The sequence below is a fragment of the Melozone crissalis genome, unplaced genomic scaffold (assembly GCF_028551555.1).
Source record: "Melozone crissalis strain CALT ecotype California unplaced genomic scaffold, PUWL_Pcris_2 ptg000017l_1, whole genome shotgun sequence".
In the NCBI taxonomy this organism is placed as follows: domain Eukaryota; kingdom Metazoa; phylum Chordata; class Aves; order Passeriformes; family Passerellidae; genus Melozone; species Melozone crissalis.
The window spans coordinates 6,191,864-6,206,031 of record NW_026535795.1 but is presented as its reverse complement, the minus strand read 5'-3'; the positions used below and the strand labels follow the sequence as shown (position 1 = coordinate 6,206,031).

The window sequence follows — 14,168 nt, the reverse complement described above, 5'->3', positions numbered from 1 at the left end:
TCTGGCGTTCTTTGTAGTCTCTGTCAATAATTCCCAAATTCAGAAAAGGTGGCTGATTTCTGCAGCAGATCCTGGATTATCCACACATCCCAGGTCGATTTCCTGTCAGAGCATGAGGGTTTGGTGGGATTTTAAGCCGAGCCAGACAAACTGGTGCTGTCCGGAGGGATCTGTGCTGGGTGATGCTGCTGTCCCAGGCCTCCTCTCTGTGTGAAGGCAGATGAGCATCCAGAATCCTTTAGCAGCAGCTGCTCCTTGTGGGAAGGTCATTTGTAATCCCAGACTGCCACACTTAAAATCATGGGGGAGAGTTAAATCATGAGGGATTATTTTTTCCCCCCATTTTTCGAATTCCCAGGTGGAAAGCAGTGGGCAGGAGGGAGGGAGCCCAGCTGCTGTGGTGTGGGGCAGCTGGGAGCAGCTGCCCTGGGAGGGGCTCTGTGGTGAATCCCTGTAAAAAACACATTTGTTCCTCAACAGAAACGCGAATTTCCAGAGTGAGTGCCCTGGGAATAGAGAGGAACAAGTGTTTCTGTGGGAGGGGAGACAAACTCAGTGGGGAATGCTCTCAATCAAACACATTCAAGCCAGGGATTCCCAGTGCAGCCCTTTGCTGCTGGCGATGCTTTAGGCTGAGGCAAGGTCTGGAGTGAAAATGCCAAGGATGAGCCAAAGTATTTGGGTTATTACATAGTAAAGAGGAATATGCAGGTTCCTCTGCATGCCCAGGGACATCAACACTGGTACCTTTTGATGCTGTCTGGGGTACAGGGGCAGAATAGCCTGGTCCATGCTCCAGGGCAGGATCCACCTTCCTAAACCATGTGTGGCTAATGCCTGTCTCACCTGAAGTGCACTGGGTGTTTTATGAGCCTTGCTAATTGCGATATTTAAAAAAAAACAAACCTGAATCTGCAGTTTCAGTCAGTGACTGTTTGCCCTTTCTATTTGTAGCAATTTCCTGCCATAGTTATTTTATTTATGGTTAAATAAGCGATTTCAGTTCTTTTCATTGTCATGTTTTCTAGACTTCATATCATTCCCATTGCTTTATTTTGGATTCTCTCCAGTTATTTCACATCATTCCTTGAAATGAAGTGCTCAGAGAAGGGATGCAGTGTTTCTGTTCCATTTTCGTCTGTGGGGAAAGCTGTTGCCTTTGTGATGGAGTGCAAACCAAAAAAGAACTTTCCAAACGACTGAAAGATAGCTGAGGTCCAGAGAATCATCTAAAGGCCTTACCTGGAACCTAAAAAAGAAGAAAAATTAAAATATTTCATTGAAACAATGAGCTAAGCTTTATTACATGCTCCTTAGTTTAAAAAGAATGGTAATTCTGTGTGGTTTAAAGGATTGCAGTCGTCTGAGGCTTTATGTCCCCACCTGCACCCTGTGACCCGAAGTTCGATTTTCCATTTTGCTGCCTTCCCTGACCATGGCCAGCTCCAGCCCTGACCCCTGTGTGTTCCTCCCATGTATTTATAATGTTCCCTATTACCTGCAGCCTGCACTAATTACAGGGCCCTTTACACCCCCCCCAGGGCGGCAGGGTTGGTGTTTGTGCATTGCAGGCTGTAAATCAAGTTTGCATTTCTTCACCTTTTCTCCTGGTCTGGTCTTTCCTGGTTTCCTTTTAACGAGGCCATGGAGAAGAGGCAGCACAGTGTGCTGCTGGGGTTTAATTGTGTCTGGCTTCATGGTGGCAGACATTGCCTGGAAAAATCCATAAAGATACCCTCAAATTCACATTGTCAGGGAAGAAAGATACAGAACTCCCTCTGAGAAGAAGGGCAAGAAATGCACCTTTGAAGCAATGCAAGTTAAGCCAAACATTTTCTGCCTAAAAAGTAAGAACATTTATAAATAATTTTTCAGCATACAATGACTGCATTTTGCAAACTGCTTTTTTCCTCTTAAAGAAAATGCCCTTAAAAGGCTGCCTTAACATGGAAAAATAACTGTGTATTCCCTAAATGTGATAGATCAAGCAGTGCAGGAGAAAAAAAAATCCACTTCAGTGTGTGCTTTGGACAGAAACTTGCAGCAATCCCCATTTGTCAGCTTTTGTGATTTGTTATAATACACTGGGCCATGCAAGGTGCCAAATCAATGCACCACGTTCCCTATAGATGTGTTTATCCTTGGTTAACCAGGTTAAACCACTTAGCTCTTATTTCATTATCCCATTAGCAAGCCAAACCCCATGGTTTTGGGTTCCAAGCTGATGTAGTTCTACGGGCAGCCCTTGAAATTTGCCAGAATCCCCTGGACTCCAGTAATTCTAATTGGAGTTGGCACAGATCTGAAATGCAGGCCGAGATAAGCTGTTGTAAGTCTTGGAGCATTGCAGAGCAAAATGGGAAATTCTTATTATATGAGGTTATTTGAGCAGATTTAACCATTGTAGGGCAGAGATTGTTTTAGTAGGGAGCTAAATTATGGCTCCACATGATGATGTGTGTTTCTCTATAAATCAGGATGAGATGCAAGGGTAATTGCATGTGAACTTGGGGTGTTTTGCTGCAGACTCTTTTCTCACGGGAATGATTCCTTGAGTCCTTTTAGTGTCTGGTTTTCTGTGGAATTAGAGTAAAGGATTTTATCACTATAGGCTTGTCCCAGCTCCTGCCTGACTTTGCAGACAAGAGCAAACCCCAGCCATTGTCCCTTATCCTTCTCCACTCCCTTCCCTGTTCTAATGGCTTGTTTATATCCTCTGCTTATAGAGATTTACGCTTCAACCACATCAAGGAGATACAACCTGGAGCCTTCAGAAGACTGAAGAACCTCAACACACTGTAAGTTGCACTCCAGGGAGATCCATTTATTACTTGTGTTAGTACTGTCCCCTAAAATGGCTTAAAGGTGGCCTTGGGATTTTATTTATTTCAGTCAAGTTGTGAATATCCAGCCAAAGCTTTAAAATTCCCTCTGCTCCACCCTGTGTCATGTTTCTTTTTTTAAAAAATGTGGTGTTTAATAACTTTCATTTTTCACAATTAACCTCTCTGCTTAAAAATAAAATATGATGAGCTCTAGCACAGACTGAAGATGTTTGAGCAGGTATGGCTTTAGAGCAGCCCATAAAAGAAGTTCTCATCTGGTATCAAGACAGGGGAAGGGTGGCTTAAAATCATCTTCCTTTCCATGGTCTCCTCTAACTCATGAACCACATCAGTTGCTCTGTGTGAGTTCCACTGAGCATCCTTCAAATGCCATCTTTCCCTTTGCCCTAGAAGAGGTGCCTACATCTCCTCTATCCAGGTAGGAATGGGGGTGCAAAGCTGCCCCTCCAGCCTTGTATCACACTCTCATCACTGCTCACACTGCTGCACTAACCAGCTTCTCACTCTTCCCAAGGGAAACCCTGGGATTCTCTGCTCCTTCTGGCTGCTGCAGGGCTTGGAGACAGATCTGAGAGCATCTGCACCCCATTGCAAGGAGCTGCAAACACCCCAGCTCCCAGATCAGAACCAGCAGCTGTGTCAGCACTGCACTGTGCTGGATGCAGTTGGGATGTTGGGGCTCAGATCTAATTACTCGAGCTGTGACATGGTGCTAACAGCCACAGGATTTCCAAGTCCAAGCTGAAATTCCTCAGTGAGGCAGAGCAGCTCCTTTGGGAGCCTGACAGATGTTCATACATCCATGATCCCAAATGGTAACAGAAATTCAGGTTGTCTTTTTCACTCTGGCCTTGAGTGATCTGAAGTCCCTGATCCTGTGAAGGTGGCAGACCTGGGCAATAAGGCATTGATTCAACACTAAGCAGTTGTAGGAAAAATGGGATTTGGGATTACAGCAGGACTTTATTATTGAGACCTGCTGAAGTGTTATCTTTGAAAAATCAGCGTTTGCCCAAGATCCTTGCACTCTGTGTGTGGGGCTGAGAGGCCAAGCCATGAGTGCAGGATGCTCAGAGGACCCTGGCTGTGGCCAGCACAGGTGCTCATCAAATGGACTGGTCAAAAACTTTACTGCTATTGATGCTGTTCATCCAGAACAGCCCAGGTTAGTCTCTCACACAGCACTGTGTGGTACTTAGTTGCCAAAAATAATAGGGAAGAAAGGATGCTTTGGATGGATTTCTGTCATTTGAGATAGGGTCAGATAAAGCGAGAAATGAGAGAACACTATCTAGAGAGATAATACAATTTTGTCTGCAGGGTTTTGTCTTATCACCAAGCTCTGCTGAGGCCTCTTGATCTCCAGCCCTGCTCTTCCACCCCTGGAGCTCTCCTGAGTGAGGAAACAGAGGGCTCCAGCTGGTGTCAGATCAGTGTGCTGCAGGCAGATGTTTGGCAGCAGCTCCCAGGACCACCGGGCGAGTTCCAGCAGAGCCCTGGGGAAAAGGAGGATGCTGGCAGAGCTTCAGTGGGACAGGGGCTCCACCCAACCTGCTGAGCTCTGTAAGGGTCCCAATTCCTGCCCTGCCAGCTCCTTGGACCGGGCAGGTCTCAGACCCCTGCAGGATTTTGCTTCTGTCTTATGACTCCTCCACTCTATGCAGAGTAGGTACAGACAGAGCCTGGCTGAGGGGAAGGACCTGACTCTCCCTCTAACACCTGTTTGTGCTCCACAAATTCCTCCAGTTCTTTTTCCTTTCTGTCTCCTGGACTGAGACCTCAAGGACAGCAAGTCATGAACAGATATTGGAGGGAATAGGCAGGAATGCACCCCTGGCATCCCTGAGCTCATGATTTGGGATGCCAGGGCAGAAAGAACAGTGTGTTTTCACAGATGGTGGGCAGACACTCCTGCTTTCCCTAAACAGTGTCTTGTGGCCGTTGTCAGAGCTGGAACACTGGACCAGGTGAAACACTGCTCCAACAAAACTGCATTTTTATATTTGGATTCTGAAAATCAACATGATTTGCCAAGGAAACCTTTCCATTTAGATAGTACTTCTTATGCTTGTATTTCCTTATCTAGCCAGCAGACTGGAGCACTCAGTTATTCTCACACTTGTAATAAACTCCCACAGCTGAGGAGTTTGATAACTGACTGAGAGAACATTGGACCTCACACTCCTGAAGGAAATTTCTCTCCAGGAACTTTGGTTTGTCCAATTCCCACATCAAAACTGACAAGAGCTGAAGAATTTGCTGGTGTTTCTGAGATGGTAAATTTTGCCTGAGGACTTAGATAGCTTTTCAAGTGATAAAGAGAATAAATCCTTTAAAATCCCTGAGAGACTTCCTGGGAAAATTTGTCCAGAAACTTTGAAGTGAGAAGTTTGGAGGATAAAATAGCTCAGGTTCCACGTGCAGAGCTCTGAGCTTGCAGCTTTCTGCCATTGAATTTAAATAAATCTTCCATAAGCAAATAAATGTTTTTAAAAGAGCTTCTCCCACTAATGGCAGAGGAAGAGCAACAGATTCTGGTGAAGCTTCTGTTCTCCATCTCCTTTAGGGCAGGGTGGCTGTTCTGTGTCCAAGTTTGACAGTTTATAAACCACCCTGAAAAGGAAACCTTTGTAGCCTGTGTTGGATGCAGGGAGATGGGTTGAGATGCTGACAGGAGAGGAGCCTGTGTGGATGTCCAGAGGGGCTCTTCAACAGTTCAGACCCTTCCCTCTGCTTTCCTGCAGTGTGGGAGATTTGATAAATCCCAGAGCACTACTTTAGCATTAAAAACAGGAGCTTTGTGTGTGGAAGTGTCACAGTCACTGTGGGCACTCCTGGTGCAGCACCACAGGGAATGAATGAGCAGTTATCCCAAATCCTGCACCACTGGGAACTTCCTGTGTGCAGGTGGAGCAGTTCTCTTGGGCTGAACAGCTCAGAGAGAGTTGTAAGATTTCCTTGCCCCTCCTGCTGGCTCTGCTCTATTCCCGTCTGTGCGGATGGTGCTGGGTATTTTTAAACTCTTAATATTTCCCCTTGGTACAAAAAAAAATAAAAATAAAGTAGCAGGGAGAGTGAGGTAAACCCCTCTTGTATGGCATCCCCAGGTCCAGCTGCAGTTTGCCATCACTTGCTGCATGGCTGAAGCCAGCATTAGCTCAGAGCAGGTGCTGTGGGAGAGAGAGGAAATGCTGTGAGCCCATGGTGAGGCACAGCCTCTCCCTGCTTCCCAGTTTCTGCTCCTTTAGGTCATTTCTGGGTGGGGATGGATGATGACAGCCCTGTGATTCCCACAGAGTCAGTGCTGCCTGAGACCCCTTTGGCTCCCTGCTGTATTTTCAAACCACAGCCAAAGGGTTGCTGCTCCCTGGGTCTCTCCAGCATCCCCCATAGAAGTGTCCAAGCCAGGGACCAACGTTTCTTTACACCCCCAGTGTGTATTTTGGTATTCCTGAGGCACCCTGGAGAACAGGGACTCTGTGGAGACCACATTGCTTCTGCCTCTGCCTGGCCCTTGGCCCTGCCACTGCTCACATCATGTTTCTCTTTCTGCTCAGGTGAGAGCAGAACATTTCTGGTGAGTCCTGCAGCTCTGCTTTAGGTGCTGCTGCTGGTGAAGAGTCTGAGAGTGAGCAGAGCAGCAATCCGGAGTTTCTGTCTTTTACTCTCTAGTAACGGCTGAGAGTATGTGCTCCTGCCAGCAAGGAGGGGATGTCCGAGTCTGCCTGGATCTCAGAATAAAAGTTCCTCCCTTAAATATGGGAAATAACTATTCCAGATCATTCTGTCAACAAGGGGGAATGTGTGGTTGAACATAAAACTCCATTTTTCTCCCCCTCTAAATACACTACGTGATGATTTCTATTAATGGTGTGAGGAAAAAAATAGCTGTTTTGTCACAATGACTGCAGCATGTGGATTGTCAAATGAAAGGAGGAAAGAGAACATGGTTTGAGTCTGAATTCTGTCCTGTCACATCATTTAATACATTCTTCAAAACAGAAAACCACTCATTAAATGGAACTTAAGCCTGTGCCTGGAAACCTAGAGAGAGGGTGGGGAAGGAGAAAGGAGAGGCAGTCACACATAAAACCTAGAGGAAAGAGAATGTAAAATGTTCTCTTGGTGAATCTGGGCCAGATCTCATGGTGCTTGTATATCTCAAACATCCCAGAAGAGTTTGGCAGGAATAAAACCTGTGTGACTGAGTTCTCCTACTCATGTGAAGTCCAGTTCATCGGGCATGAAGGGGAATGCCCCATCCTGTTGCCAGGAAATGTGCTTCTGGTGCTTTTAATTTGGCATGTTTTGCTACAGGGTGTGGTTAAGATAATGAGGGAGATAATTATCTTCCCAGCCTCTGTCTGCCATTTATTCCCAGCAGATCTGGGTCCCAGCTTTCCGCCCTCTAAGGGCAGCAGGAATTTGGGCATTTTTGCTGTGGATGGCAGCTGGGACAATAGCCAGGCCATGGCAGGGTTTGGCACACTGCTCTGCCTGGTGAATTGCAGAGGAGTCGGGGAGCAGACAGCTGTGCAGGAGCCATCCAAACTCTCTCTAGGAGCCAGCTGTGCTGCTTTGTCCATGGATTTCTCTGAAAGCAGCAGTTTGGAATAAGTGGGCTATTGTGGACTTCATCATGATCTCACTTTCCAGTGTTTTCCAGGACTTATCCTTCCATTACAATGGGGAATCCTGAGACAGGAAGCAGAGATGGCTTCTTCCATTTTTTATTCTTAAATCAGGCAATGAACAAGTTTTTAAGTATCAGACAATGAGATAAGAGCCCTGTGAGCTGCTTGTCATCTGAACTTCCAGGATTCATCTTATTTGGCTGGCTCAGTGATTACACTCCCTTGAACTGTACAAAATAGCCAAGACAACAAAACAGACTGGGATAATGCTTTTAAATAGCCCCAAAACACAGCCAGACAACATGATGGAATTTGAAATATCCCAGTGGAGATCAGTCCTGGTCTGAACTCTGAGCATTAAAGATAACAATCAGCAAAGGGCTGCAGCCTGTGCTGCTGCATGGGGCTGCTCAGGCTGTTGGTGTGACCCTGCTCACCTGGTCAGTGCCGCCTGTCCCCTGGCAGGCAAGTGGCCAATGCAGGTGTGAGCCAGCTGCTCACATCCATGGGAATGATGCTCAGAACTGGGGCCAGGGCTCAGATAACAGAGCGGGAGCTGCCTGTCCTGCTCTGGCCAGAGATGAAAGCTGATGGGGCAGGGAGGGAAGCAGGGCTGGTGCCTGGGCTGTCTTTGTCCTGCGGGCAAATAGGCAAAAGCTCTCTCCCACACTGCCCTCAGGCAGTCACTGCCAGCCCTGGGGTGTTCAGTCATCAAATAAGCTTTGGGGTTGATGCTCAGGGACTGTATTTCCACTCAGCATAGCTGGCTGTCAAAGCAGGATGGTGTGTTCCAAGGACTTGACATCATTTTTGCATCCTTAGGAGTGAGCCCGGGCTGTTTGACCTCAGCTCTGTGTGTGTGGAGCCTTTGCTTCCAGCTGTGCAGGAGCTTTCCAGCCTCCTCTGCCCCAGCCCAGCCCTGGGCTGTGCAGCCTGGCAGTGGCGCCCACACCCCTGCTCCAGGCAGGATGGGCAAATCCGGGGCAATGAGGTTTTTCTCAACCCCTCACCCGTGTCCTGATGTACAAAGTTGTTTGCTCTTGAGTTTCTCACATGCTTTTTCTGACCCTCAGTGTAATTCCCCACCTGAGAAAAAGCTGGTGGAAAGCTGCATCAGCTGCCTGGAGAGAACTTGTGAAGCTGCCATCACATGTGTGTGTGCTTCTGACGTCTTCTATCTCTTCTGTGATCCTTGAGGTGTTTGATTTCACCTTCATCTTCTTTTCCCACAAGTTTTTTACCCTTTCTCCCCATCTCTTTGTATTTTCTCTCCATCCTTTACCTACACAGTCTTGTTTTTGGCCAGGAAAAAACCTTGGCTTGTAATGAAGAGGCTTGGCTGCTCTTTTTTGTCCAGAAAAGCAGAAGATTGGGTTTTGCTGCTGGGAAAGTGCTGAACTGTCTTCTCACCTGCTGCCTTGTGGCAGATTGTTCCTGAGGAGCAGAGCTATGGCAAACATCAGCTTGTAAAATGCACATCCAGTGCGTGTATTTAATGTGACCCAACGCAGCAAGGTCTGGCTGCTTGCACAGTAATTGCTGTTTTTCCTACAACACCTGAAAAAGAAATCTTTGCAGTACAGAGTCACAGATTCCCTCTCTGCCCACAGCTCCATTTAGGAATTTTAAAAATGAGTGGTGCCTGGTGAAATCCTTGCTCTGGGCTGTTCAGCACTAAAATCTCCACCAGCTGTGAGCTTTGCCAGACCTGAACCTCAGTGAGAGCCACAGCGAGGGACCTGTGGGAGTGCAGCCACGAGGAGCAGCTCAGCTTTGTGTGTTAGGGAGCTATTTATAAGTGATTTATTGTGTTTTCTCAGTGCTGGGCTTGGCAGGGGCTGCAGCAGAGCTCTGCAGGGCTCAGCCCTGTGCTTACAGAGCTGCACAGCGTGGCTCTCGCAGAGCTGGGCTGTTCCTGGTCACTGGCACCAGCCTTCAGCTGCACACACAGCCATGGCAACTGCACACACCAGTGTCACACAGCTCTCCAGTGCCACGTGGCCCAGAGGTTTTGGATTAAAATCTGGCACAAAGCTCCTGAGATCGAAAGAGGTTGTCTGTGAGCAGCCTCAGGAGTCAAAGTTGAATTTATTTCTTATTCATATCAATTATCAATTACAAAGTGGTTAGAGCAAAGCTATTAGCATTTTGTGGCTCCTGTAACTCCACTGGGAACTGGTGTTTTAAACTGCATTTGTACTTCTGAAAACTGGCTCTGCACTCCCCTGCTCACTTGTTGAACACAACCAGGCACCTCCAAAACCCACTGTCGTTGTACGAGGGTGGCAGCAATGATTTAATATCTTACTCCCCACTGCTTCTTTCTGCCTGTCTCCCATCCCCTCATCCCTTTCCTGGATGAATTTGTCACTTTGGGAAGAAAACTGTGGCAAAAGGTAAGGAAAATACTTTGAACACTGCAATATTGGAAGTGGCACCTCTGGGTGAGAAACCTTCTCACTGCCTTGGCTGGTGTGAGGACCCAAACCCTGACTTGCCAACCCCATCAAATCTTGAATTCTGTGACACCTGGGCTCAGAATTTTTCAGTGGGCATCCAAGAACAGAAATTCCACAAATCTCACACATGCTGACTTCACCAGCTGAGTTTTTCTTTCTTGATTTGAACAGGCTGCTGAACAACAACCAGATAAAACAAATTGTGAGAAGATCCTTTGAAGATCTGGAGAACCTGAAGTACCTGTGAGTTGGTGACTCAGTAATTTCTTGACCTCTTCAAAATCTAGCAACCCACTTTTAATATTTGCCAGTCAAGGGTATATTTTGTGTGTTTGGAGTTGAGTGTCAGAGCTATAAAACCCCTTGGATCCAGGCAGCAAATTCTGCTTTGGGTTGAGGGTCATTGCTGTTTCCTGTGACTCTTTTAGAACACAACTGCTGATCAGTTCCCCTAATGCTGTTTCCTTTCTCTCCTTTTGAAAGCTACCTGTATAAAAATGAAATCCAGAGCATCCAGCAACATGCCTTCCACGGGTTGCATTCCCTGGAGCAGCTGTAAGTACAGATGAGCCTTGTTTGCATGCTGTGCTGCCAGGCTTGGGGAGCAGCAGGCATTTAGCGAGGGGTAGGATGGAGCTGCTGCTCTTTTTTCATCCAGATCACCAGACTACACTGGGTTCATTTCAAACCAGCTGTTCAGGGTATTGGTTTTGGTTAGTTAGTGCTGAGCTCTCTTCCTACTGGTGTTCCATGTGTTTCCTCCTGTACCCAAACCTCTGGAGCATAGGAAGAACCCAGCTGTGCTTCTGATGGCCTTTATTTCCAAGGACCTTATGAAGGAGGAGAGAGGGCTGGGAGCAGAATGTTCTGCTGGGTTTGTGTCTGGGGATTCCTCGAGCAGAGAGTCAGATCTGGTCCTTTACTTAAATTGAGGGTGGTGCTGGTTGAGTTTCTCTCTCATCCAAAGCTCTGCTGGGAATGAATGGATGCAGTACAAGCTGGGAGCTGGGGCTGCCAAGTGTCCCTGGGAGCTACCAGGGTGGTGGTGCTCCCATGCTGCAAAGCATCTGGAAATTGCAGTGGGGGAAGATGAAGGATCCAAACAAACACAGTCCTGACCTTCCCTCGTGGCACTCTGTGCTGAGTCTGGGCTGGAGGGAGCCTCGTGTGCTCTCCTGGCAGCTGGAGTCCATCACTCCAACAGTCCCCATTTGCTCCCTTTCTGTCTAGGGCAAAACTGCTGTTTATTCAAAGAAGTTTTGGTTTTTGACTCTTAGTGCACCACTCTCGAGGTGAGATATGCAGACTGAGGTCTGACTCTTCTGGAGTGCCTTCCTAAACTGGGACTGGATTTTTCTTAATTGGGACTGGTGGAGAGAGTGTGAGCTTGAATATTTGAATCACAGATACCAGAATGGCTTGGTTTGGAAGGGATCTTGGAGCTCATTTCATTCCAATGCCCTGCCATGGGCAGGGACACCTTCCACTATCCCAGGTTGCTCCCAGCCCCATCCAACCCCTTGGACACTTCCAGGGATGGAACAGCCACAGCTTCTCTGGGCACCCTCCACCCTCACAGGGAATAATTCCTTCCTAATGACTTATTCTTCCTAAATAATTGAAATACAGGAATTGCTTGTATCATTGGAGAGCAGGGACCAAAGGTGAAACTGGTCTAATTCCCGAATTGTTCCCAGCTGCAGCATTTATAGGGCTGGAATGTGACCAAGGACTTTGCTGTAAAAGGAATAAGATCCAGCTTGTTCTCTAGGTTGACAGCACAAGAGGACAGAGCACAATTGGAAGTTTCAGGCAATCCTAACAATAGGTGTGCCACCAGGCTTGTGTACAATGTGGTTTTTCATCAGCCAACTCAGCAAGGATGCCTGGGAGAAAATTTAGGAAGCTGAAACTGGCTCTAAGCTGAGCTTAGAGAGCTGATGCTGCCCACAGGGATATTTCAGCAGTGAGTGTTCCAGACTTGATGTCACGAATAAAAGAAAAAAACCAAAACCAACAAACCCACAAAACCAACAAACAACCCGCTGAAAGTCCCATCTGTTTTCAATCAAGGCAGGCTTAACTCCAGAAGAAATAGCTTTGCTCAAATCCTACCCCGTTTTCCTGTCCCCACAAGCCAGCTTTTCAAGAAAAAGTGTAACCCAAGTGATGGACAGGATCAGATGCTTTCCTCAAGGTCCAAAGCAATCTCAGCAGGCATCTGAGAGCGATTGGAGCACGTCCCTGTCCTCCCCACTGTGACCCTCCAGTGCAGAATCTGAGTCACCCTCTCTGATACTGCACCATTTATCATGAATCTTTCCATTACAAATCAAGCAGCCATGTGGAGGCTTAGGCAATTATTTCTCAATGCAGTCAGCTACAATAGCAGAATGAGTATTTGTAGATCTGTGATTAATCTGTGTCTGCTGTGAAATTTATGCCTGTGTAAAATAAAGGGGAATAGTTTAGGCAATTTGGGGACTGTAAAAAATCCATCTGAAAGTCAGGAATGTGTCAGTTGTGCTGGTGAATGTCACAGCTCATGGTAACAGGGAGGCTCAGGTATTGTGGTGAGTTGCTCTGCAGGCACCACACTTCTTTTCTTGATGGCAAGGGGTGACCTGGGACGGGCAGGAGGTCCCCTTGGCCTCTGGAGTGGCAGGTCACACTTTGGATTTTAGTGGAACTAAAGATTTTAGTCTGTGTTAGCAGAAAAGCCATGTTGGCCACTGTGTTTGCCTGTGGAAACTGGAGACACTAACATGGATTCTGGCTTCTCCACATCTGCCCTGAGATGAGTGGTGACATCCTGGGGGGCACTGGTGGGTTGATCTGGGAAGATCTTCTGTCTCTTAAATTCAATCTGTGTGTGATTTCTGTCACAGGTACCTGCATTTCAACAACCTGGAAAGTCTGGAGCTGGAGACTTTTAGTGACCTGCCTAAACTTGAAAGGCTGTGAGTAAAGATGGGGAATTTATTTGGACTAAGAGGATGAGGAGAAGGGGAAAATCCCCTTTATTTAGTGTAGCTAGCATGTAAAGTGTAGCTTTATTTATTTTGCTAACATGGAGTGTGATCTCCAAAATGCAAAAAGAAACTTCTTTAAAGAAAGAGATTTTACATAATTGCCGAGGGGGAGGGTGACTGAGGATGTGAAGGGAATTTCCCATTTTATGTAATGTTCAGGTTTCCATCTAAATAGGAGTAAATCTGCAGAAAGTCCTACAGCTGGTCAAGCCAAGTGAAATTTTACTCTGAGCATAAGGTCAGCAACGTTAGTCACTGTTGGGCAGATCGAGCTAAAAAAAGGGGTTGGAAAAAGGATAAAGTCAGAAGAAAGTCTAACAAGAAAAACACACCACATCCTTCTTGAGAGAAGTAAGGAAATGGAGTCTCCTGCTCCCCAGGATTGCTTCTAGCAGTAATGGAGCCACCAGCACAACAGTGCATGTGTGGTTCCCACTCCATGGAGAAACCAGCAGACTTTCCTGGGCTGTGTGGAAATGTGCCTTATATCCATACATGCCAAAGAAATAAAACTGTGGGATCCCACACCCTTAGGAAAATTCAGACCTGGATCAGTACATGGCTGATCTCAGTCACTGTATTGGATCCAACAAAAATTCTGGATTTAAATTTTAAAGGAAGGTTTTCCAGCCTCCAAGCTGGGCAACCAGGCTGGACTCTGGTGCACACGTGTGTGTGCAGACATTTGCACTGGAGCTGTGCTGCTTTTGTGTGCTCTCCTGTTCCACCACCTACTAAAATTGCTTCATCTCTTTTATCAATGGTCTCTTATGAGTTTTAGATGTAACCAACACCAGTAAATTCCTCCACCATTATGGGAATGGGGAATTAATGATCCCCTCTTGGTCTCCACTAATATTTGCATTTTAGTGCAAGCAGGAGAGTTTTATGTGTGTGCTAAGATTCTGGAAGTGAGAATTTGCCTCAGTTTAGGTGGCTGTTGTCTGAATTAGATTTGCTCATGGATTTGGGCTAATAACTACATGGAGTCCAATGCAGGAGTTGTCTACCACCAATGGCTGCCCTTGTGGAATTGTCATATATCTGCACAGGGGAAGGAAAAGATCCCTTCTAAACTGGAGCTGACCCAGGCCCAGAAAACAGAGGGTGGGTCCAGTCTGAGGGGATTTTGTGCCCTTTCTCCTCCCTGTGCAGAGAGACTGGAAGGGTCCAGTTCCAACCTGTTCCATCCCATCC

At 46.8% G+C, this 14,168-nt stretch overlaps 1 protein-coding gene across 1 annotated transcript in view; it reads left to right on the top strand.

Annotated features, from left to right (window-relative positions):
- The window catches only part of LOC128935935 (peroxidasin homolog), a 42,081-nt gene that overhangs the window by 5,749 nt on the left and 22,164 nt on the right, over positions 1-14,168 (top strand). The window contains exons 2-5 of the mRNA XM_054274563.1: positions 2,727-2,798; positions 10,111-10,182; positions 10,423-10,494; positions 12,828-12,899. Of these exons, the coding sequence (XP_054130538.1) occupies positions 2,727-2,798; positions 10,111-10,182; positions 10,423-10,494; positions 12,828-12,899 (288 nt within the window). The remainder of the gene's footprint in view (positions 1-2,726; positions 2,799-10,110; positions 10,183-10,422; positions 10,495-12,827; positions 12,900-14,168) is intronic.